This window comes from Leptidea sinapis, chromosome 18 (assembly GCF_905404315.1).
Source record: "Leptidea sinapis chromosome 18, ilLepSina1.1, whole genome shotgun sequence".
NCBI lineage: Eukaryota > Metazoa > Arthropoda > Insecta > Lepidoptera > Pieridae > Leptidea > Leptidea sinapis.
Genome location: NC_066282.1, coordinates 10,284,418 through 10,309,114, shown reverse-complemented (window position 1 = coordinate 10,309,114; position 24,697 = coordinate 10,284,418). Strand labels below are relative to the sequence as shown.

At 34.9% G+C, this 24,697-nt stretch overlaps 1 protein-coding gene across 1 annotated transcript; it reads right to left on the bottom strand.

The window, feature by feature from the left end:
- Positions 1-1,923: 1,923 nt before the first annotated feature.
- On the bottom strand, positions 1,924-10,675 carry LOC126969562 (facilitated trehalose transporter Tret1-like). The gene is made up of 7 exons (XM_050815083.1): positions 10,560-10,675; positions 8,857-9,086; positions 5,245-5,571; positions 4,125-4,257; positions 3,737-3,960; positions 3,354-3,548; positions 1,924-3,109 (listed from the first exon to the last, which is right to left on the bottom strand). The coding sequence occupies exons 1-7, from the start codon at positions 10,618-10,620 to the stop codon at positions 2,870-2,872; spliced, it is 1,410 nt and encodes a 469-aa protein (XP_050671040.1). The 5' UTR covers positions 10,621-10,675; the 3' UTR covers positions 1,924-2,869.
- Positions 10,676-24,697: the final 14,022 nt, after the last annotated feature.

Genomic DNA, 24,697 nt, shown 5'->3' with positions numbered 1-24,697 from the left:
CTGTTAAATGTCTAACTAGTACCAACTAAATTTAACATAAGTTGGTCCCGAAGTTGGTATTAATATTGATGTACTTGTACCTAATGTTGGGCTCTTGTGCAAAGTTGCTCCTCTATTTAGTTATTCCATAAGTACAAATGCATATTTGTAATACTAAAGGTGGAACAATTAATAATGTATACCTTTATCTTACTTCACTTTCATGATGATAATGGGATAAATATTTTAAGTTTACTTTTTTAAGATAAGTAGTTTTGTAGGTGATATAAGAACGTTCACCGTAAGTGCATTATTTATTCAAACAAAACAAATCTTATATCTATATTTACAATACTATGACTACCAGTGGCTCCTTTGCAAAGTCTGCCAGCTAGATTATGGGTACCACAACGGCGCCTATTTCTGCCGTGAAGCAGTAATGTGTAAGTTCAAACTTCGTAGATTAATCGAAAGCCAATGACAATACTATATTAATTTGATAAAATTATTCCATTATTCAATTTGCAAAATAAGATTTTTGTTAATATATATAATTTTCATCTATCGTCTGTAAGGCACTACTTTCAAATAATAGCGTGGTTTTTGGTTTTTTTTACTATTATTTTTATATGTAGATAAGTATTACAATTAATAGATATAGCATTAGGATTAGAAACCATGTTTATGGAAATTACGCTCGACTAAGACAATCATCCGATACTTATATCCCTCATTAATCTTTGTTCAACTCTTCAGTTTCTTCATCTACAGGATCAACTGCATAGTTAATAGCTTGCTCAACCCAAATAATTGCATTTCAAAAATTGTATTGTGATGTCGCTCTTTCAATTCTGAACAATTTGGTTTTGTTGCTGTACAGAATGGGATTTTACCAATGGGAGGCTCCTTTGCACAGGAAGCCGACTAGGTTATGGGTACCACAACGGTGCCTATTTCTGCCGTGAAGCAGTAATGTATAAACATTACTGTGTTTCGACCTGAAGGGCGCCGTGGCTAGTGAAATTACTGGGCAAATGAGACTTAACATCTTATGTCTCAAGGTGAGGAGGGCAATTGTACTGCTGCTCAGAATTTTGGGGGTTTTCAAGAATCTTAAGTGGCACTGCATTGTAATAGGTAGGGCGTATGAATTACCATTAGCTGAACGTCCTGCTCACAAAAAGGGACGGGCCCTTTTTTTCATAAAAAAAAGAATCTCGAATATCCATACTTAAAAATTTGAAAAAAATAAAATAACTTTATAATTGAAAAGATGAATATATTTTTTTTCATTTCATAATGATGCTATTTATTTGCATATAGCTAATGAAATTGATAATAATCATAGAAGTTTTTTGAAAGTTTATCGTAAGAATTTATTTTATTAATATGCATAAAACAAAGAATATCCTTTCCACTGCACGAACGATAATAATAAAAGCAAGGGTGCTAAAGATAGGGTGTTTATTAGCTCATATTGAGTGAGCAAAGTAAAGCAAAGGGTGCGAAAGGGGTCAACTCAGACGAGTGATCATAAATGTTCATCTGATTACCCTCGGTTGGTGTCAAGGCATGTCCTGGATATGCATAAAGCTTCAGTAATTCCCTCTTTTGTTCATACTTCATTTCTATATTAAGATACTTTTTTTTTTCATAAATGTTTTACTACGCTCATGCAAAAGTTACTGTTATATCTGACATTTCAACATATTTTTTTAATGCGGAAACCAGAAATCTGTCTCAATGAATTACCATTATATTAATATAAATAAATAATTATAATAATTACCTGATCAATAAACAATATATAATTGTTAATTATTTCCCATTACAATAAAGTCATTCTCTAGGAAGCCTATGTTATACTTATAGGAAAAAGGCGGAAAATCGTAAAATGTGAATTAGCCAGTTCTGCTGCCATATGTTTTAACAAAAACACTCTAATTTTAAAGATGTTTACTTTATTTGTACATTTCCGATAATTATAACAAATAAATAAAAATATCACATTTTTAAAATTTGGTTTCTAAAAGTCCTTCTTGAGTTCAAACTATATTTAGTTTTGGGGTGGTATTTTGGTATTGACAATGACGTTCTATGTATAGAACGTCATTGGGTATTGAACATAATATTCAATTGTATAATAATTGTCAAATCTTTCTGTGAACAGGAAAGCAGTAAATTTTAAATTAGTTACTCAAACTTAGTTAAATATACCACAATAATGAACGATAAAGATAATACAGTGAATAATTTGAACCAGGTATTATATATAGATTCACGAAAGGTAAGAAGGTTTTCAAGGAGCTTTCTTCCTCGTACTACAAAGCTGTGGAATGAGCTTCCCTGTGTGGTGTTTCCGGGACGATACGACATGGGTACCTTCAATAAAAGTGCGTACACCTTCCTTAAAGGCCGGGAACGGTCTTCGGCCTCTGGTGTTGCAAGAGAATGTGGGCGGCGGTGATCAACACCAGGTGACCCGTACGCTCGTTTTCTATTCCATAAAAAACATACAACAAACATGAAACCCAATCTTTTATATTAATTTAACAGTAAGCACAATTAAAATTGCTCATACTGTTTGATATGAATTTATATCCTTTTAATTATCCTTTCAATCTTATTTATTTGTTCAGTCAAATTTGGGGACTAATAAATTTTTCGTCTCCGTTCAGAATACTATTACTGCACCAAACTGTATAAAGTTCTTAGTTGTAACTACAACAACCAATATATCCTTGATTTCTCACACCAGCTGTCATCGTCAATTTTCAGCTTAGGCAATAACTTAGACTTAATAGCATTAACCCATAGCATAACGTTCGCAATCTCAAAGCCAATCTTAATGGGTCCCTTAAGAGGTTACGATTTCGTGAGTTTCAATCCTTTAGTAGGAATTTTCTTTTTTTCGATTCCATAATATATTTCGAATTTCTTCATCGCTTCTTCCTTTTGTTTCTGGGAGACAGAAAAAGGAAAAAAATGCACCAATGATATTCATCATCCCGAAAAAAAGAAAAGTTATATGCTGGCCAAACATATTTGTTATTGGTGAATAAACTGCAAGAGGTATAAAGAATACCATAAATGCGTACGATAGTACAATTCCCATTAGTTTTCCCCGAACCTGAAAATAAATATATTATAGAAATATGAATAGAATCAAAGGATCTTATTTAACATATAGATAAGAAGAAAAGCATAAATTTGATTTGATTCTTCATCAATTTGTTAAAACTTAAATTATCCTAGATATACCAAAGTATATCTAGGATATATTTAAAGTTTTCCTTAAACGTAAAGTTCTATCAAGTCATAAGTTCTACAATGGATAAATTTAGAAATACAGAAATGGTAGCGCTTAAACTTACCTGAAAGTTAAATAATTCTGTAGTAACTAGGTATGAAACAGAACAGATACAGCCAGAATACATAGCGACAGAAAGCATCATGGCAACTACGGGTAGAAAACTTAAAACTCTTCCACCGAAATTTCTTACAAATATTGAAATTGATAAAGATGTCAATGCTACAGCTGATATCAAAAACGAAACACTCAGGATAACCTAAAACAAATAAAATATTACCACTGTAATAACTAATGAAGTAGCATAAAAACACAACGATGTTTTTTTAAAGGAATCATAAACTAAGGTACATAATGCAATACGTTATTGAAAGCATTTAAAGTACTTTAATTAATATGCCTATTTACTATTGAACTTATTGTTATTTTTAGTACATTTTACTATACCTTTCTTCCAAGCCTCTCAATAATAAATGTTAATAGAAAAGATGCTAAAATCATAACAACAGGGAGACTTAGCGTTTGAAATTCCGGAGCTACGTCAAATTCAACACCAGTCGCAGACAAAATGGGCGATGCATATGTTATAATAGCAAATGCTCCATTTAGCGCTTGTGCTGTGAACAATATTAAAGCCAGTATGACTCCATTACGCCAAGCTTTGTCACTCACTGAAAAAAATATTTGTAATAATTAATTACCTCATAATCAGACATCAGTAACTAAAAAATCATATATATTTTCATTAAAATAGCTTAATTCGAGTCGTATCAACGATTTAATGACTATTTTATTTATTGACAAGTTATAAAACAAAATTCTATCGACTATTTACGTATGTCTTTTAGTGTCATGTTCGGCAATAACTTTTGCTCTTCTTCGCTGTGTTTCAAAATTGTTATTTCATTTTCAACATTTTTATCATCACGTTTCAAACCCCTAAGAAGTGCTACAGCTTTATAAGCTTCCTGCAAAAAAATTTGGTGCAATTAAAATTATGCGTAAGTTATTTATTTATTTATGTTATCTTTATATTTTTTTCGACTTGTTCACAGCTGTCACAGCCTCTCTAGACGTATAAAATAACTAAGATATTATGTATATTAGGTATTTTATATAAGTCACGGTATCATTAATCAAATTTTATAGCAAAAACAGATCTAACTAGTCTGGCCCTAAACATTGTTACATCTTAAAAAAAATCAAACTTTATTTTTTTTAATTCAAATATGAATTGAAAGTTCAATTGCGTTTATATAAACTTTGATAATTTCCTGTCATTGCTCTATTTATTTCGAAGTTGATATTAAATTACAACAGTGGAATGGTGTGATTCCATTGTGGTAATCCAGAAACTAGAATTGCAGTAATTGCCTTGTACAAATGGGTATGGAGCTGTCGCTCGCTTTCAAGATCCTTCAAAAGCTAGGTATCGGTAACAGCCCTTAATTTTTGTGAAAAACAGTAAAAACTTCAGCCAAAGTATATCAAGAGGCCATAAGATCATGTTGATAACCGTTTGGTAGAACTGAAGGCTGGCTCTCAAGCCTAGAACAGAATCCATTAAACTGCACTCAGTTTTAGAAGACAGAGCCTGCTCCAAACGACACATCGAGTAGTTTAAGAAATCTCTAGAACGGGCAGGGACTAAATTTCCAAAGGAAAGCATGTGTGTCCAAACATTAAAAACGTTACTCTAAAGGTAGTTAGTTATTTGAAAAAGAATTATTTGTTAGTCATTCCTAAGACTTCAATAAATCAATATATACAAGTTTAATTAAGATAACAAAATGTTGTCTTAAAAATAGTATAAGCATTTTTATTTGTAGTAGAATTTATGGCCAGACTATGTATACCACAGCATTTAACGAGCTTCGTCCCTTTTATTAAATAATTCTCTTTATTCCTACCAATAAAATCAAAACCAAATTATAATTATATTATGATGTACTCACATCGATCTTCTTTTGTTTCACTAGATATGCGGGAGACTCCGGAGCAATATACCAAAATAATATTAACGAAAGAATAGGAAAAATTGATGTGATCAATAGAATGTTGTAATAATTCACATAAATTCCCATTAAAAACATAATGAATAAACCAACATTTTGTAACAATACTTGTAACGATACTAATATGCCACTGTTATTCTTTTGACTTATTTCTTTGACATAAATTGGGACCACGATAAAACATCCACCAGCCACAAGACCGGCCAATATTCTAGCAATTAAAAGGGCTGTCAATGTTGGCGAAATTATTCGAAGTATAATCGAAATCTGGAACAAAAAAATGGTGTTTTGATATTTATATTATTGCCACTTAAGTAGTAAGCTGCATGTTAAATTGCTTTTACCATAATCTAATCAAACTTTTGATAGACCAAAAAATACATTGATGTTCTAACATACACCTTGACATATGTCAAGGTCTCGAGTTTGTATAAGAATTAAATTAAAGAGTAGTAGCAAGCAAAAAAAAATCAGAACAGAAAGCAGTACAGTTCCAGAAAAACGTTCCAAGCCACAAACATCACATTTTGATAGACCAAAGATAGGCATGCTACGGGGCTAGCAGCGCGCGCGTCCACTTAGAAGAGCTTACTGTAGCGGAAGTGAGTGATGCTCTGGAGCGCCTCATACCAAAGCGTTCCGCAGGCCCGGATGGCATACCAGCATTCTTGTTTAAGGATTGTAGTAGGGTACTAGCTGAGCCTCTTCAATACATTTTTAACACATGCATGAAATATAGCACATTCCCTGAATTATGGAAAACCACTAGAGTTATTCCAGTCCCGAAGGGTAAAGCGGGACCAGATGTCAGTGGGTATAGACCGGTGGCAGTCCTATCAACGCCGGCAAAAGTGTTCGATTCAGCTATATATCCCAACACGGGTTTCGTCCAGCCCGAAGCACTGCCACTAATGTAATAAATCTGATGACATATTTGGTCCCAGCAATGGACTCTGGAATACAGGTAGATGTGGTGTCCCTTGATTTCCGAAAAGCATTCGACAATGTCTACAATGACGTATTGCTAAGGAAATGAGCGGATGTATTCTGAGCTTCTTACATGAGAGACAGACAGCAGTATGTAGACTTTAATGGATACGAATCGGAGCCCTACTTTACGAGATCTGGAGTAAGTCAAGGCAGTAACCTTGGATCTCTCGAATTTATCATAACGATAAACGATCTGCCGGAAGTCCTAAGGCACAGCAAATGCCTCCTTTTTGCAGATGACGTAAAGTTGATGCTCCAAATAAGAGAAAAATCGGATTGCGACAACGTAAAAGACGACATCCCAAAACTCGTAGACTGGAGCAGGGAGGAAACATTTAACTTCAATCCTGCTAAGTGTTGTGTCTTAAATTTTACCCGAGCCAGTAAACCTACCTATATATATAAAACAAAGTCGTGTTAGTTACACCATTTATAACTCAAGAACGGCTAGACCATTTTTTCTGTTGTTTGATTTTTTGGGTTTCTCTTAGTCTGGAATAGGATAATAAGTAATAAAACATCGAAAAAATCACATAAAAATATTATTATAAAAACATTTATTTTCTCATACATTTTGTATGGATTGACATTTTCATGACATCTCGAGAATAGAAAGAATTCAATGAAGTTTTTTGTTAGTTTCACGCTACATGAGTAATAAAATACAACTGACAGTGCACGTCATGTTATTCAAGTTGACTGGTGGGTGCAATGACGTTCTTATGTATAGAATGTCATTGGGTGGGTGTGTTTGTTTCGAGTTTCTATTAGCTTATTGTGCTATCTTTCCCGACATAGACGTATTGCAACTAGGATTCTAAACATTGCGAATTGGACTGACAAAGAACAAGAAATTGCAGGTAAAACGAACCGCGTTAGTATGGGCTCGACGGTTTCTGAATCACAAGAGCAAAGCGAGGCAGCCAGTAAACTTCAGAGATCAGCAACTAGATAATTTTTGACGCACAAGAAGAAATTTATGAAGTACTGATTTAAATCGAGCAGCGTTTCGATACGATTGCAGTACTGATTACCGCTTGCATACTAGCGTTCACATTGGGTCGATGGACGTTGTTTGCAAGTATTTTCCGGAGAAACGCCAGGATTGTGCTGCCTTAGTGGGTAAAAATTAAATTTTCCTTAACATTTGGTAGGAATATTCCTTTCGTCGAGTAGAGGTCAGTTAAGAACGGATTTTACGAAATTCCATCGGCGAGAGTTTTTTTTTAACAGAACAACGTCTGTCGGGTCCGCTAGTTTTGTATAATTACAAGATAGGCACGGATACAGTGCAGCGCGTGAAGCAAATATAGGATCTGGGTGTTTTGTTGAAATCGGACTTGATGTTTAGAGAGCATATTATTAAAACCTGCAAAGAGGCTTATAGGAATTTAGGGTTTGTTTTGAGACACTCTAAAGAGTTCACTAATATCACAACCGTCAAGGTACTTTATAATGCACTGATAAGTAGTCGTTTGGAGTACAACTCGGCGATATGGGCCCCTTATGAGGACAAGTACAGGTTAATGTTAAAGCGTGTCCAAAACAAATTCGTTAGGCACCTATACTTAAAGTTATTTGGAGTATACCCGTTTTACCCACTTATGTATCCGACACTGTTCGTGCTGGGTATGGTTGGCTACACTGAGTTGAGCGTCCGTAGGGAATTTTTTTCTAGCAGCATATGTGGTGAAGTAGTTGCGCGGGAAGGAGCACAACCCGGGAGTTCTGTGTTACTAGAGTCTCCGTGTGCCGCACTGGTACGTGTGGAAGCGCTTCCATCCGCCAATACTATCTATTCCGATGGCGAGAACAAATGTGTCGGCAAAGTTGCCTTTAACTAGAGCCCTTCGCCATATAATTGAACTCCACAAGTGGTGTGAACTTGAAAGGGTATTGTTAAATGTAGTATGTTATGGTATGTTCAAGTTTTTTGTATTTTCTGGTGTGATATATTATTTGTAATGTAATTTTTGATTGTATGATTAGTTTTAGATTGATTTGTTTGTTGTTTGCTGTGTTTGTTATTCTTGTTGCTATGTGTTTGATAAATAAATAAAAACATTTAAGGAATTCGTGTTTAAAGTTTAATAAGTATTCACTAATACGTCAATTCCATACGTCATGTGGGTTGGGCTACTAAGTCAGGATTTCATTTAAAGAGTGACAGTAAGTAAGTAAGTATATTAATATCGTGATCAGTTTTGTGTTCTTTACTCAATTTTGACATGATTGTGCTTTGGAACGTTTTTCTGGAATTTCGTCCACTTATAAAACACATATTTTTTATAAACACATATCTTTCGTTCTTTTAAGATATAAGATGTCAAGTATCATTTGCTCAGTATTTTATAGCTTTTAACAGCCCTCTTCAAACCGGAACACAATTAATCTTGTAATTATTGCCCAAATCAGCGACTAGTGAAAAGAACCCTCCCAAAGGCTCAATATACACATTATCTAAAGAGATGAGAAGAATCCCGAAAAAAATTATATAACATTTATGGTCTCAAAATAAGTATTATGTTACGGTAATTTTTAAGCTGATTATTTACTACTTACAAATTGTGGTATAGTAATTGCAATAACTGTAAGTTTCCTGCCAAATTTATCAGTACTATATGAAAATATAGTGACTCCAAATGCACCGGCAAAACATGTGCTACTGGCAACCAGGGAAAGGGCGGTATCTGACAAAGCATAGCCTAGAGGCGAGGATTTAGATTGTAATATTTTGGTTGTTGGGGACATCCATCCAACTTCCATTCCATACACGAACGTCGATATATTCGCTGAAAAAGAAATGAAAGATAAAAAATACAAGGATGTGCATTCAAAGTAAATCATCTAAAATGAAGAAAGAAAAGAAACTATATAAAACACCTAGCTCATTGTATTTTAAGCAATTTCAAATTGCTGGATAAAATTAACAAAAAACAACCTACTTTAAATACACTATTCCAAAACAATAGATACGATAGTGCATATTGCACTAAAAAGTATAAAAATAATTGCGTATTTTTATACAATCTAATTAATTATTAATCTAATTCTAGTTACGGTTATTGTTATTTTTGGAGTCGGTGTCATCGATGATAGGTTTGTGCTAGTTATAGGTGAGATGAGGTAACAAACATAAAAAAAACATACGAACGAATTGATAACCTCCTCCTTTTTTGAAGTCGGTTAAAAAGCCCAGTGGCTATTGACCCTGCCTACTGAACTATAGTTCCCGTGTTCTAATGGAAGTGAAGGTCGGTAGGTGCAAATATTTATATAATTAATTTGAATGTTTGTTCCTGAGTCATGGAAGTTTATGTAGGCTTAAGTCTTTTTATCGTATTACAACCGTTTTAGGCGAGATAATTTCAATAATTACACAGATGCCAGCTGTACTTAAGACTTAGGCATAAAAGCAAATCATTATATTATTTGAATTAATCAATTATGTATTTTTTTCAACAAATTTGTATTTATGAAATTAATTGAGATTGTGAAAACTCCTGGCAATGATATTTGGGTATTTATTAAGATCAACTCAACAACTCTCACGCTTGGATATGTAACGTTTATTTGCATGAAGCCTGATTGAGTTGCCCAAGGGTGTACGATCAACCAAGAGCAAAATTTACTAGAGTTATTGTTGTTAATGTCTGCGTGGTAAAAAAATCGTTACATACGGGTCGGACTTGCACAGAAAAGTATGGTACTGTACAAAATGTACATAATTTATTGTCTTCGTTAATACAAAAAACATAATAATATGATCAAATAACGGAACTTTACATCAGAAAGATCCTTTTATTAAAAACGACATCATTAACAAAGTAAACTAAAAAAAATAGCGATAAATTTATTTTGAAAACAAAATTTATATTCGATGCCGGACTCAAACCAGAACCTCTCGCGTTCCGTGCGAATGGTCTTCCACTGAGCCAACCGTTCGAGTGACGTCACGTTTATAAATCTTGATATGTCTTGTTCAACTCTCAGGTTGTGGTTTTATCTACAGGATCTACTTTACAGTTGATAACCTGCTCAACCCCAATATTTGAATATTAGGAAATTCACTTTACATGACGCTCTTTCAAGTCTCAACTGTTTAGATTCATTTGTTTTTGTTTTTTTTTAATTCTTTGATGACATAAATTGTGTTTTCAAATTTGATTTTGTGGAATTTAATCCCAAAAGTGAGGGTTATAATATTAAAAAAAATGCTTAAAATAAAAATAAATACTTAATATAATAACATTATTAAATTTTACCAATTAAAGTCACAATCCACTGCATACACGTATGACCTTTATATTCACTTTTGCCTTTCATTTCATACAATTAAAAAAAAATACTTTAAAAACACGACACGATGAAAGTATCAAACACAATATCTCTGATAGCGAGAGATATGCGTATTTATATATTAATTTTATCATTGGTTATATTTTACTACAAGTAGTCGCTGCGACTTTGTATGCCTCTGTTTAATTTAATTTTAAGGTAAGGGAATCTTGCCACAGTGCACCAGTAAAATATAATAAATACAATTTCATTATTTCGTCATAACAAATATTACAAAAAAAAAACATAAATTTAGTATTAGTACATTTTATCCTTACTTAGAAATGAGAAAGCTCATGGTTGCTCAGAGGGTAATGGAGAGGCCATTACCCTTAAGATGCTAGAATCAAACCAGAAATTAGGAGATCCGTAGGAGAGCCTAAGTCACTGACATAGCTAAATGATTAATATCGTATTTGTGTAAACAGCCTTTACTATTATTACCGCTTTTTAATTGCCAATTAAAACAAATAGGTATAGTATGTTATCCTTAAGAGATAGACATCGCGGATTTTCTTTAGACCTATATAAGAGACACAATTCCACCATAATATATAATTTTATTAATGGCATAAAAGGCAAATATTTTCTTAAAATTGATTCGTTTAGAATTCTTTCGCAGGAAACTGTCCCATCACTTTTTTGCGTTCTTTTTAATCAAATATACAATATTGTTCTGCTATTTTTATCGCTATGAAATAATCATAATCTAGTTTCAGGCTGTCCGATCACTTAGATATTCAGCTGTGGAGTAATAGGATTTACGAGAGAGCCATTTTTTTATAAAACATTTAAATTTATACATAGCTATTGCCTGAACAGTGGCTGGGACTTTATTATAAAAGTGTATACATTTACCCTTAAAGCTATTATGTATCTTATGAAGGCTACTACAAGCAATCACTTATTTCTAGTGTTATAATAATGAAAATCACTATGAAGAGTAAAAAGGGATATTATGTCTAAAAGGGCTTAGACAGCGCTTTCGTTAAAGTCAGATTTTTATCGACACCTCCAACGAATATCGTTGATGTATACAAAAACTTAACCTAAAACCTTCTTCGAGAACCATGCTATCCATGACAATCATTGCTGTAGTTTTTGAGTCTTTCGCGAACAGACAGACAGAAATACGCGGCGGAGGATTTAGTTTTATAATATGTTGTGATTATTCACACTTGTATGACAATCACATTCATTACAACAACAAGTCAGATAAGTAGGCACAATTCTGTGGACCCATTGTTACTTATTTAAAAGAAATGTTGATCTTAATCCCCTTAAATTTCATGAAATCACTTCGTTGAAACTCACTACACGAGGCATATTCAAAAAGTTTGGACTCTCCAAGCGCTGGTATGTTTGTATTGAATAACGAAACGTTCCATTTGTTTCCATTCAAATATTATTTCTGTCTGGCTTTGAAATGAAAAAATATACACAAATTAATAATTTTCATTTTACGATCTTGGATGTATCCATTCTCAAAATAGTATTCAAATATTTACAACGTAAACATTATACGCTCCGTATTTGCATGGTATATATTTAACTTGTCAGTTTCTCTTGATAACAAAATAAGATAAACGATTCTCGTCAGTGCATGGAAAAACTGTTTATTTGCAACATTTTTTAAAGCTTAAATAAACTATTATGGATCGTCGGTCACGCAATAGATAAAAACGTTGTTTTTAACCACGAGGGCCCCGGTTAGATCAAAGCCCCCCTCGTATCAGTGTGATTTCGGTTATGAACTTATTGACACGAGAGTGGGTCAGGGATTGGAAATAAATACTCCGCTTAAATGAATGAGTCTTCATTTGCGTTTACTTATCTGAAGTTGCACTACGCTGGTCTGTCGCTGTTGTATAAGGCGGCACCTTCAACAGATCACACCGCAACGAACACTAGTTATCTTCTATCATCTTCTTCTGCTCCTGGACCACTTTTTAGTACTTCTTCGTTTCCTTCTTTTCCTTTTCACTTTCGAGTCTGTACTAGAACTGGCGTAGGCCACGTTTAGTACGGTTTTCATACCACCGGATCTGTTTTGTTTTCAAAATGATTCTCTTCCATTTCATCTTTAAATTGATATTGTACAGAAATTTCTTTTAACCATTTTTATCCTGCTAACACATTTTCTATCATTTTTTCTCTATTCGATTTGATCCTAAACTTACTAGAAATTTCCACTAACTTTACAAAACCCAAAAAATTCCATACACTGGTAGGTGTATTGAACCCGGCTCTACAGCATCTGAAGTAAATATTTTCCGCTGAGCTACGAGTATTGTCGAGATGTTATGTACGTTGAAGCGTTGCTACGCGACATTATTATGAACGTTTATTCCATGCCTTAAAGGTCGACAGCGGTCTTGTGATTCGTTCAGTGTTACAAGAGGGTTTGGGCCATGGTGAATTCTTACCATGAGGTGAATCTCTTAACATTGCAATGGTAAGAGTAGAATCAAATTTAACAAAATACAATATAACTGTCAATCGGCATATCTTTACAATAAGCTTAACAGCAAATCTGATAACCAAAATAAAATGTGTTCTAACTAAAACTCTATTGTCAATAAACTATGATGAAACTGATAAACTACCAACCAACTGACCAATAAGTAGTACGTTGTACTAAAAGTTATCGGATAATACCAGCATATTGTTAATTATACAAATAGATATTCAGGAGGAAAAGTTGTATAAAAATCGATTTCTAACATTCTTTTGTTCTTTTTTATCGAGGATTACATTTTTGATGCACTACAACACCGGTTTATTACAATGTATATGCAATTTCTTATTCAATGTCAGTATTCTTCTTCTTTTTTAAAGTTGTCAATAAAATAGCTCTCTGAGTTCAATTCATGTTAATTTTCTCAAATTGATAATATTAACTAAAATTTATTTTTCAAAAATAAAATAATTATTTCTTTTTTCCTCGTAGGCCGCATAAAGTATGTGTGTCGGTGTATATCAATCGGAGGAAAGAGCGATTGCACTACTTGGGTCTATTGAGACCATCGACTTCGTTTCATTTGCCCTCAGGAATTACTTACTATTTTGAACAATGTACCTACTATTACTTTGCAATACTCTTGTTAAACGCAGCACGTTTGAGTTGTCATTATAATTCTTATGTTATTAACTCAAAGAAAATAATGATGAAAAGTCATTTGGTGTTAAAAATTACCTGGTGTTAAGTGATCACCGCTGCAATCTCAGTAAAATTAGAACTACTATGGTAACAGGTGCATGCAAGCGATTGAAGATAAAATATATCAAAGTTTGGAATATTTTATCAAAGCATACCTAATATCTTCAAAGCGGATAATCCTTTATTTAAAATAAAGCCAGCGAAATATGTTTGAAGACTGCGGTAGTATGAAAGGACAGTGATGTTGTACTAGAATTTATCTACATTGTTTTCTCTCATCCAGATTTTATTAAATTTTTAGAAAATTTTATAAATAAATTGTTTGTTGAATATAAGCTTCAACAAAATTGTACGAGTGTGTAGAGTTCATATAATACTAGCTTGGTATTTGCACTGCATTTGAATCGTTGCTAACTCTTACGGATTTCCCTTTTGAGCTCTTTTTACACGATTTTTATTAGCTTCACCTGTATGTATTTTTGTTTATAACCAACTCGTTTGGGTGTGATTTTGACCCACTTTCAACGGCCACGTTTTGTTCAAACTTTGTAGATTTATCGGTGACCGATGATTGAAAATAAGATTTTTGTTAATTTATAGAATGACACGGGAGTGGGTCAGGGATTGGAAATAATACTCCGCTTATAGGAACGAGTCTTTATTTGCGTTCGCTTTATCTGAACTTGCACTTCGCCGGTCTGCCGCTGTTCCTCTTGTGGGCGGCGGTACCTTCCACGCGTCACACCGCACCGAACACTAAGTCTCTTCTATCTTCTTCTTCTTGGAACACTTGCACTTTTCACTACTTCTTCTTTTCTTCTTCTTCTTCTTCTTTACACTTTCGAGTCAGAACTAGAACTGCCGTAGGCCACGCTTAGTACGGCTTATATACCCCCGGATCCGTTCTATTTTCAAAATGATTATCCCGTTCCATCTTTAAATTTAAATTGTACTAGAAAATTCTTTTAACTATTTTTATCCTGCTTACACATTTTCCATCCCTTTTTTCTGTTCGATTTGATCCTGAACTTACTAGAAATTTCCTTTAACTTTACAAAACCCAAAAAAAAACCATACACTGGTAGGTGTATCGAACCCGGGTCTACAGCGTCTAAGCGGGTTGCTACGCAACAATAATTTTCATCTGTCGTCTATATAACGTAGTTGTGGAGTCCACAGGCTCTTAGAGCTCTTGAGACTTGATAAGTAGATGTATTCTATGAACTGCAATAAGATTTTTACACAAAAGTAACCCCCCTGTAACGTATAAAATAAGAGAATGATAAAACTAAAAAAATATATGATGTACATTACCATGCAAACATGGTTTGAACGAGATCTAGTAAGTAGTTTTTTTAAGACGTCATAAATCGTAAACCTGCAAGAACTTTTATATATGTTACTTGCTGCTACGGAACCCTTCATGGGTGGGTCCGACTCGTATTTGGCCGCTTTTTTTTAACATTTTACGAAAATAAAATAAATTATTGTTGAAACTACGCTATAAATAATAGAAAATCATTATTATAAATAGAAATTTCGTTCTATAGCTATGTGGAATCCGGTAGCCAGAACAAACATTATAATTAAAAAACGCGTACACCTTCCTTAAAGGCCGTCAACGCTCCTGTGATTCCTCTGGTGTTGCAAGAGATTGTGGGCGGCGGTGATCACTTAACAACAGGTGACCCGTACGCTCGTTTGTCCTCCTATTCCATAAAAAAAAATCTTAGTGGATTTTATTGCTCGCCTTTTGCTCTAATCTCGGTAGACTGCTGTCGCTAATTTCATAACATAAATCTATACTATAGAGGAATGTCTCAACTACTAGAGAGATTGAATTATATTATTCATGTATATTTGATTTACTTGTGCCCACAAGCTATTATATATTATTTCAGCAACACAATATTTAATAAATACTAAAAAGGGTTTAATGGTTTATAATTTGAAGCTAAAAAGCGCTTTTTTAAAATTTGTAATTTGTAGAAAATTCTACGCAAGAAAATCGCTAAAATCATATCATTCTAGATTTCGAAACGCAACGCATATGGTTCGAGTAAGAGAGACAGACTTATGCAACGACTTTACAGCGTAATCTCTTTCACACACCGTGGACCACAGACAAATTTCATCGTTTATTCTTCCATAAGCGATTGAAACGCCATTCAGTTATAGACACCTCATGGTACGAATCTTAGCGATTCAGTTTAGGTACGTAAACTGAACTGCAATAAACTGCTGAACTGAAAATTGGAATTGATCGCTTATTAAAAGTTGATGTTAGGCCTTCTGATCAGCTTTCACATGTTCTAGATTATATTACCTAAGTAGCCCTGACAAAGCCACAGATTAAGTTTTGATTGGGAAGACAAAAGTCTATTTATTTAACACCTTACAATAAAATTACAGTGCATAAAATTTGCTTTAATTTTAATTTAATTTTTTTGTGTTATTTGTTCGTTATATGAAATATTCGCCAAATGTCAAAAATGTCTAAAAATGTTATGTCTAAAAATAACTTCAAAACTACTTGGCCTGGGAAATTGTGTATTTCTTAGATAATGTTCCCCTCGATCACCAAAATTCACTTGTTTCACTAGAAACGGGACGCGTTATACTATTTTTCTGTTTCGAGAAAACATCATTGTAATTTAAGATCACTTATTCCAACCACAAGTGTAATATAAAATTTCCCAAAAGACTTAGATACTTAAAATATATTAGCTCCGCAATGCTTCAATTATCCATGAAAGAAAGAAAAATAGAATCACGACAAAGTTAATCATTTGTAAGAAGTTAGTGAGACTTGGGATTTATATCCTTGTGTTGTAACGCAAATCTTTCCCGCCATTTATTTCATTCTTTCACTTGTCCCATCGTATGAAATGAAAATTTATTGTTAGAGTAAAGAGAACGTCTTGGTTGACCGCTAATGAAATGCCCTTTGTTTAGTCAGTCGCTTCTCTAAAGCAACGCTATTCTGTTGTCTCTTTAAATGTATGCTTAAGATATATTGCTTTTGTTGGTATTATTTAGAGTTCTTTTATGATTTTGTTTGGGCGAGATGTTTTCTGCGAACAAAGGTATTTATCATTACTACTATATTAAAGTAATATAAATTGGAAGGAAGGAAGTGCTTGATTGGTAAGCAAAGCGACCAGAAGTGTAACATATTATATAAAAATATTATATTTTAGTTATTGTATTGTGAACATAAAAGGAAAAAAACTAAAAGTTCTTGTGACTACAGGAAAGCACGCGTGCGCTCTATGCACTAACTCTTTGAAGTAAGAACATTGCTGGCTGCTCACACAAAACCATGACTGAAACTTCTTTTTTTTTCCCAGATTCGATGCTGGGATAACTATTCTAAAATACTGAAAAAAGTTTCTGAAGAGGCAAAGCGTATCCATGTTCGCAACCAGATTGTTTCTTCAAATAAAAAAATAAAAACGATGACTTGGGCTATAATAACTAGGGAAACAGGTAAAAATAAAACATATAAAGATTCTATTAGTATTAGAAAAGATGGAGTGGTCATCAAAAATAGTAGGGATATTGCTCAAACTTCTGATAACTTTTTTTCTACTATTCCTTTTCAGATTACAAACACTTTAAATTCGTCTTCTGAACAAGCTAAATTAATACTTAAAGTAAATGTACCTGAGTGCACAGTTTCATACGAATTTTATAGTCTAATTTTAAGTCAGGGAAATATGGAAGATACTTACAATTATAGACTAGTTTCTGTTCTACCTACAATTAGTAATTTTTAAATAAAATAATTATAAGCCAATTGTTAAACCAGTTACCTGGCAATAACGTCTTACATTCTAAGCAATTTGGTTTTACGAAAGAACGTTCAACATCTGATGCCGGTATAGCATTTATTCGAAACTTATTTAATGCTTGGGAGAAATCAGATAACGCCGTAGGAATATTCTGTGATCTTTTGAAAGCATTTGATTGCGTAGACCATTCGACACTTATCCTAAGCTCAATGATTATCTAATAACAAGCAAACCACTTAATCATATTACTTCACACTTAGCTAATAGAACCCAGAAAGTAGTAATTAATAATGAACATTCATCAGGAGCTGTAATACGGATGGGCATGAATCAGGGTTCAATCCTAGGACTTTTCTTATTCCTAGTCTACATTAATGATTTGCCATTTGTAACCTCCAAAGAATATGAGAATGTTTTTTTCGCATAAGTCACTTCATTAGTTTATAATATTGATAGATATTCACAGAATTTAGTCATAATAAACCTGTCTCTGGAACACATATTGATTATGGATATTGATTCTCCCTACCAACTGTAAAAGAAGTATCTAGAAGTATAATATTAAATGGGGAACCTTTAAAACTTGCAGATTCTACTTCGTTTCTTGGAATAATATCAAATAAACTCAGTTCTACTACTTTGGTATCAGAAGAATTAAAAATATTACTGATACTAATACTCAAAATATGGAATTTTGCTATGGGGCAAAGAAGCTGATATAAGAACAATATTTGTTTTGCAAAAAAGGGCGGTAAGACCCATCTATAATCTGAATTATTGAGAATCCATTAGAAACCACTTTAAACACATAGGAATTATAATAATAGCTACCCAATTCATTTATAATAGTGTAAGTATAATTTATATTAGAAAATAAATAATACACCCTAAAAAATATTATACATACCATCAATTTAAAAAATAAAGATAAGATCGCTATTACAAAAACGAGACAAAGTAAAGTACAAACCTCGTTTGTTTGCCTTACAAACTAATTTGTTATGTATATTACAGCCACTGTAAAATACTCTATTTGATTGAAAAGAGTGGCCGTTGAGTTTCTTATGTGCTTTTCTTACGAGCACAACTTTTTACAAACGTATGGTGAATTCAGTAATTTACAAAAAATATTTGTTTTGACGAAATTCACATAGTTTAAGCCTAATCGAATAAAGTAAAAAAAGAAAAGAAAACACCGTTCCTATAGCTAAAATATCAAAAGATGTAGGATGCAAAAAATATCCGCCAACTCCGTCCGGTTTTTATCGCACAACTGACAGAGAATCAATAGAGTTACAATTTTAAAAAACCAAAAATATATTGCCCTTTTAACAATTACCTAGTTGCAAACCGGAAATATCGTAATTGAGTATAATTATTATAACACAATAACCGGTAAATAACTAGTCTTGTAAAGCAAATAGCATGCTCATCCATAAATATTACTATAATATTTTGCAGCAATGTTTGTTATGGTAAAGTTTTAAGACTCATTCCTATAAAACTGTGAACACTATTTCAAGTTGGTATTACACAATGAATACAGAATGAACTATGGAAATTTAAGTTGGTTCTTATTTTTACCAGTCTATTTTTGCACCAACTAAATAAAACTTATATTGATAACATTAGTAACGTTACTATTGTTAAATATTTAATTTAATGCTCAATATCATTTTGTTTGTGTAAAAGAACGCAAGCTTAAATTGTCATTTGTACAGTTGAAAGGCAGTTGACTGATAACGAAATGAAAAATCACGAGAAGAGAAAATTAAATGGATTTAAACGATCACGTAAGTGTTATTTGTTCAATACGAGAGCAACGTTTGTTTTTGTTGTGAGTGCCGAGTTTGAATACTGAGGAAGCGCTTAATTCTTTAGATTCGTGAGATTCTAAGTAGGAATCTTGAGCCTAGTGAGAGATTCAAAGGCAACAGAAACTATATATATATACGTTACACTTATACTCTTATTCTTATATATATATATATAAATATATCTTCGTGTATAAATTGGTAAATAAATTTAAAGCAAAAATCTAATTTAATCCATCTTTTACCCATGACAACCATCCAATCCAACAATCATACCAATTAACGCATAATAATTAACAGTCACGAAGTAACTTTTTAACGAAGTTTAAAAAATATATAAGCCTTTTGTAAGGAATGGCTGACGTCACAGTGTAGTTATTATTTTGCCTTTCAAATCATATCATAAATTGTATGACGTCAAGACCTATCATTATTATATCCAATAGCGTAGTATGATTAATTTTATTTGAAATTGGATGTGAAGGCTATTGAATATTTTCATGGAAAAAGATACAGACCACTAACATATAGCATTAAATACAAATATAACACTCGAAATTTTTAATTTTGTCAAAAATGCTTATATGAATCAAGTTTAAAGACAAAAGCACTTGACAACAGCGCTTACTAGCATCTGTAATACCAAATAGCAAGAGATACGTTGCTGATCAGGTAGGAAGGAGTACGCCTTAAAACTCTCTAACACATACCGACTGGGAAATAATGTGGACGGCAAATTATTATTAACCATTCGCAAACATTTTTCAGTCCATCCTTTGCACAGAATGTCGGCTAGATTATGGGTACCACAACGGCGCCTATTTCTGTCGTGAAGCAGTAATGTGTAAAAACTACTGTGTTTCGGTCTGAACGGTGACGTAGCTAGTTAAATTACTGGGCAATTGAGACTTAACATCTTTTGTCTCAAGGTGACGAGCGCAATTGTAGTAAATTGGCGCGCCAAAATCGCTCGGAAATCAACAGAATAGAATCTTAGAGGGATTATTTTTATGAAAGTAAGAGACGAGACGAGCAGGACGTTCAGCTAATGGTAATTGATACGCTCCGCCTATTACAATGCAGTGCCACTCAGATTCTAAAAACCAAAAATTCTGAGTAGCACTACAATTGCGTTCGTCACCTTGAGACATAAGATGTTGTCTCATTTGCCCATCTTCTTTCTTATCGTTCTAATTTGTACACAATTTAACGGACTTTTTTTCTGTTATTTAAGTTGAAAGGAAAATAGCAATTCCTAATAATAAAATAAGATGAGATATGGAATGAAGTCTTGTGGATTTCATCGCTGGTCCATACGTACTAGCGGAGAATAGGTTGCGTTACGTATAGTACAGTAGAGCGCTAAAATTAAGGCTTATTGATCGTATTGATGCTCACCGCCCATACTCTCCAGCCGTAGCTCCGGAGGAACAGCTCCTGTGAATCTCTAAGTTAACCATGTCTTATAAATCGCCTTGAAAATCGCATTGATTTCAAAAAGTAGCTATAAGAGGTACCGGTAAATGGTCGATTAAAAGGAGTTTGCATTGGGCAATGAATGCAGCCGCCCAGAAGAGGGAAGAATACTTGATTTGAGAACGAATTTATGCCTTATTTGTCGCAGGCTTGAAGTGAAGTACTGTCGCCTTTACTGAGTAAACTACGCACTTCATATCCAAATTTGACGTTCTTTTCCAAGTGGATAAGGAAACAAGTTGTAGCATTTCGTCCATTGTTCTCAAATCAAAGAGAAAAGACAAAGGGTTTTAATAGTTTAGAGTAAAATCTAAATAAATTTAATAAATATTATAAATAAAATCTGAAAAAATATTCAACTTAAAGTTGTAGAATTTTTTATATAAGAGGGCAAGAGGCTCACGGGATGGGGAGAGGTGAGGCAACAGCCCCTGGACATCCGCAAGAACAGGTGTCGAGAAATGCGTTGCCAACCTTTATGGTGGGAGTATGCTTTTTTCTTGAAGGTCCCTAAACGTGTCTGTTCGGGAATACCACAGCCGGTAGTATAGTGGTGGAATTAGGCCGCTGGAATCAACCCGAACAGCTCCTCTGAGCACTCCCCGTGATAAATGCGGTAGAAGATGCAGAGAGAACCCACATCAATACGCAATGCCAAGGAATCAAGCCGATCGGAGATGGCTTGATCGTCGATGATTCGAGCCGCTCATCGTTGTGTGCGGACAAATGGAAGCAACTGGTATTGGGGCGCACCCACCCAGAGGATAGTACTCCATGTGAGGCCGAAATTGCGACTTATAATGTTGCAGGCGGCGGCTTATAGTGAAGTACTGTCTCGCATTACTGAGTACACCAAGCTTTTTAGAGGCCAGTTTGGCCTTCTCCTCTAAGTGACCACGGAACTGAACGTCGCTCGATAAATCGACGCCAAGTATGCCAATATAGGTTGTGGCATTTAGAAGAGTGATCTCGAATCGAGAGAAAACGACAAAGGGAGACTTTTTGGTGAACGCACTAGTGTGTTCCTGGGGTGGAATTTGACTAAATTTTATCGGCTCCATTCCAAGACTTTGCAACACATAGTCTCGATTTCAGACACAAGTTTGTTTCGGTTCTCGTTGACGCTATCGCGAGACATGTTGGCACGGCCGGTGTACGAAGCAAACCCTGTGCTGTCGATGCATAGCAATGAATACTGCTAATATGCAGCACATCATTGATATGCAGTACAAACAGAGAAGGTGATAGCACGCAGCCTTGCCTATAACGCTGGTGTCCCGCGTTTATGGGTCTTAAGTCGGAGCATGCACCGTTGATAACAATGCCCATAGGATGGCAATTTGCTGTAAGTGCTTTATGCCACACCCGATCGAAGGCCTTCTCTATGTGTTCTATAATCACAATCACATCTCTATACTCACAGCCAACGCCTCTCCCTTCGACTCAACCGGTTGCGCCCATTTATGGGTGAGTTATGCAAGTATCCTGATGGAAGCCGTGCTGGCAGTCGCTGATCAGCTGGTGCTCCTCTAGGAATCCATAGAGCTGGCGGTTGATAATCGACTCCATTACTTTGGACGAAATGGAGGTACTCGTAGTAGCAATGGCGGTAGTTGGACGAATCCGAGCGTTCACCTTTCTTAGGGATCGGGTGCACTAAAGCCGACTGCCATAATTTGGGGATTACGCCTGATAAGTAGGAGAGCCGGAAAAGACGGGTAAGGACCGGCGCCAGCTTCGGAACACATGTCCGCACTACTACTATCGGGGGAATGCTATCGGGCCCGCTTGATTTTGTGTGATTTTGTTCAAGTTGAGAAGCGCCTTAAGCACGGCGCAGCAGCGCTGGCGGCGCAGGCGGAAGCGTCAGCAGCCGGATCACCCAGCAAAAAACAGATCTGCCTCCACGGATAGTATGCAAAAAACTACCGCATCTCATTCCACTCTGCTGACCTTTAGTGCCACACGTGGCGACAGCCTTAGAAGCGGGGCCGTGTTAGGCGCGTGATCAGCACGGTGCGGTGCTTCGGATCAGCTGTGGGTCAACGGAAACTACGTAGCCGTCCGGATGTGAGGTCAACAAAAGGTCAAACAGTGAAGGTGTATGATTTTCCATATCTGGGATTCGCGTTGGCGTAAAAACCAGTTGCATCAGACCATATGCTAAGGCAAAGTCGTGAACAGATTTCCCTTCATAATCGATGGTACGTGAGCTTAGCCATTCAGCATTGTGGGCGTTAAAATTGCCAAGAAACATCAAAAATCTGCAGTGGGGATCTGCTCCAACACGGAATCTGTAGCCATTTGGATGTGCTCGAGTAGCCGGTCAGTCTCTATGTTACCGCTATGGGACCTACACAGGTATACATAGATTCGCGGATATTCGTCGCAGTCTACATACAGCCAGATTATGGATAGGTCTTGTCCTTCAAGAAAACTCAGGAGTCGAGAACAGATCCTCCTCCGATCCATCCTCCCTGACGTAAACGCACACGCCAGCCCGCGGTATAAATGATGTTGTTCCAGATTATACCCCGGGTATATATGTATAGAGATAAGATGTTACAGCCAGAGAGGATATCTGTGAAGAAGAGCAGGGCTGGCCTCGCGTCTTCAGGTGAAAGTGGGCGGCATGTAAATCTGAGCCCCCCGATGTTGCAAAAGTCCACAGCGAATGTGGAGGAGGGTAGTTTGAGCCTCTTGCTCTGTTTGCCTGTAGTCAGCACAAGTTTGCCACATGCAGAATACGCGGGGCAGCCTGGGCATCCATTATTAGGTACAGGTCCTAATTGTGGACGCCTAGGGACGGATTGTCCAGGACTACATAGCCTGGTACCATCCTGGAGTAATCTATTTTAGTCCGTGCTGCCATTTGTATCTTTTTGTATGATAATAAGGGACGAGGAGCGGGACGTTCAGCTGATGGTAATTGATACGCCCTGTCCATTACAATGCAGTGCCGCTCAGGGTTCTTTAGGACTCCAGATACTCCATATACAACACGAAACACAGCGGCAAAGCCGCTATTTCACGCCGGTTTCAATTTCGGTTCGGTTGTGTACGTTAGGACCCAACATGGCACTAACACATAAAAATATAGATAGTTGACAATATAACAAACATAAAAAAGAAATCTATAAGTCCATGTTCTCCGTTTATACGGTTGTATAACGTGATGAAGCTTCTTTTCTTTGTAATATTTTTGGACGTAGGTAATTCTGGCTGGGACTGGGAGGCTTTGTGTCACAAATTGAATCAACTGATAGAGTCGTAGTGACACATTAATCACAAAATATGTCCCCTTATAGCGCCGCCCGACAAGATTATACTGACCAGAGCAATACACCGAGATAGAATTTCTCAGTTCTTCACACTTTCATACAAAAACATTATAACTCGTACCAAAATTTAAAAATACCTTCAAAACAATATGAAAACTTATTAGAACACGTAACGAATGAATTAATTTTACGGTCAGCTCAATTAAACTGGATGTTCACTTATTTAATTTATTCATTAGAGGGACAATTTATGTACACATAGTCTTGCCATAAATACTGAAACAAAAAAGAAAAAAAATCTATTGCAAATATTATTTATTACTTTTATAGTGTGTTAGTTTAATACATAAATATAAAAGAATTTTAAATATAAGAGCTTATTAAAATCGTAAGTCAAAAAATCTCCATTCAAATTCAAATTCAAATTTAAATACTTTTATTCAAAATAGGATGTGAAATCACTTATTGAAAGTCAAAAAAAAAAACAACCACCCATTCCAAAGTGAATGCCTCAGGCCTGAGAAGAATGGGCGCAACAAA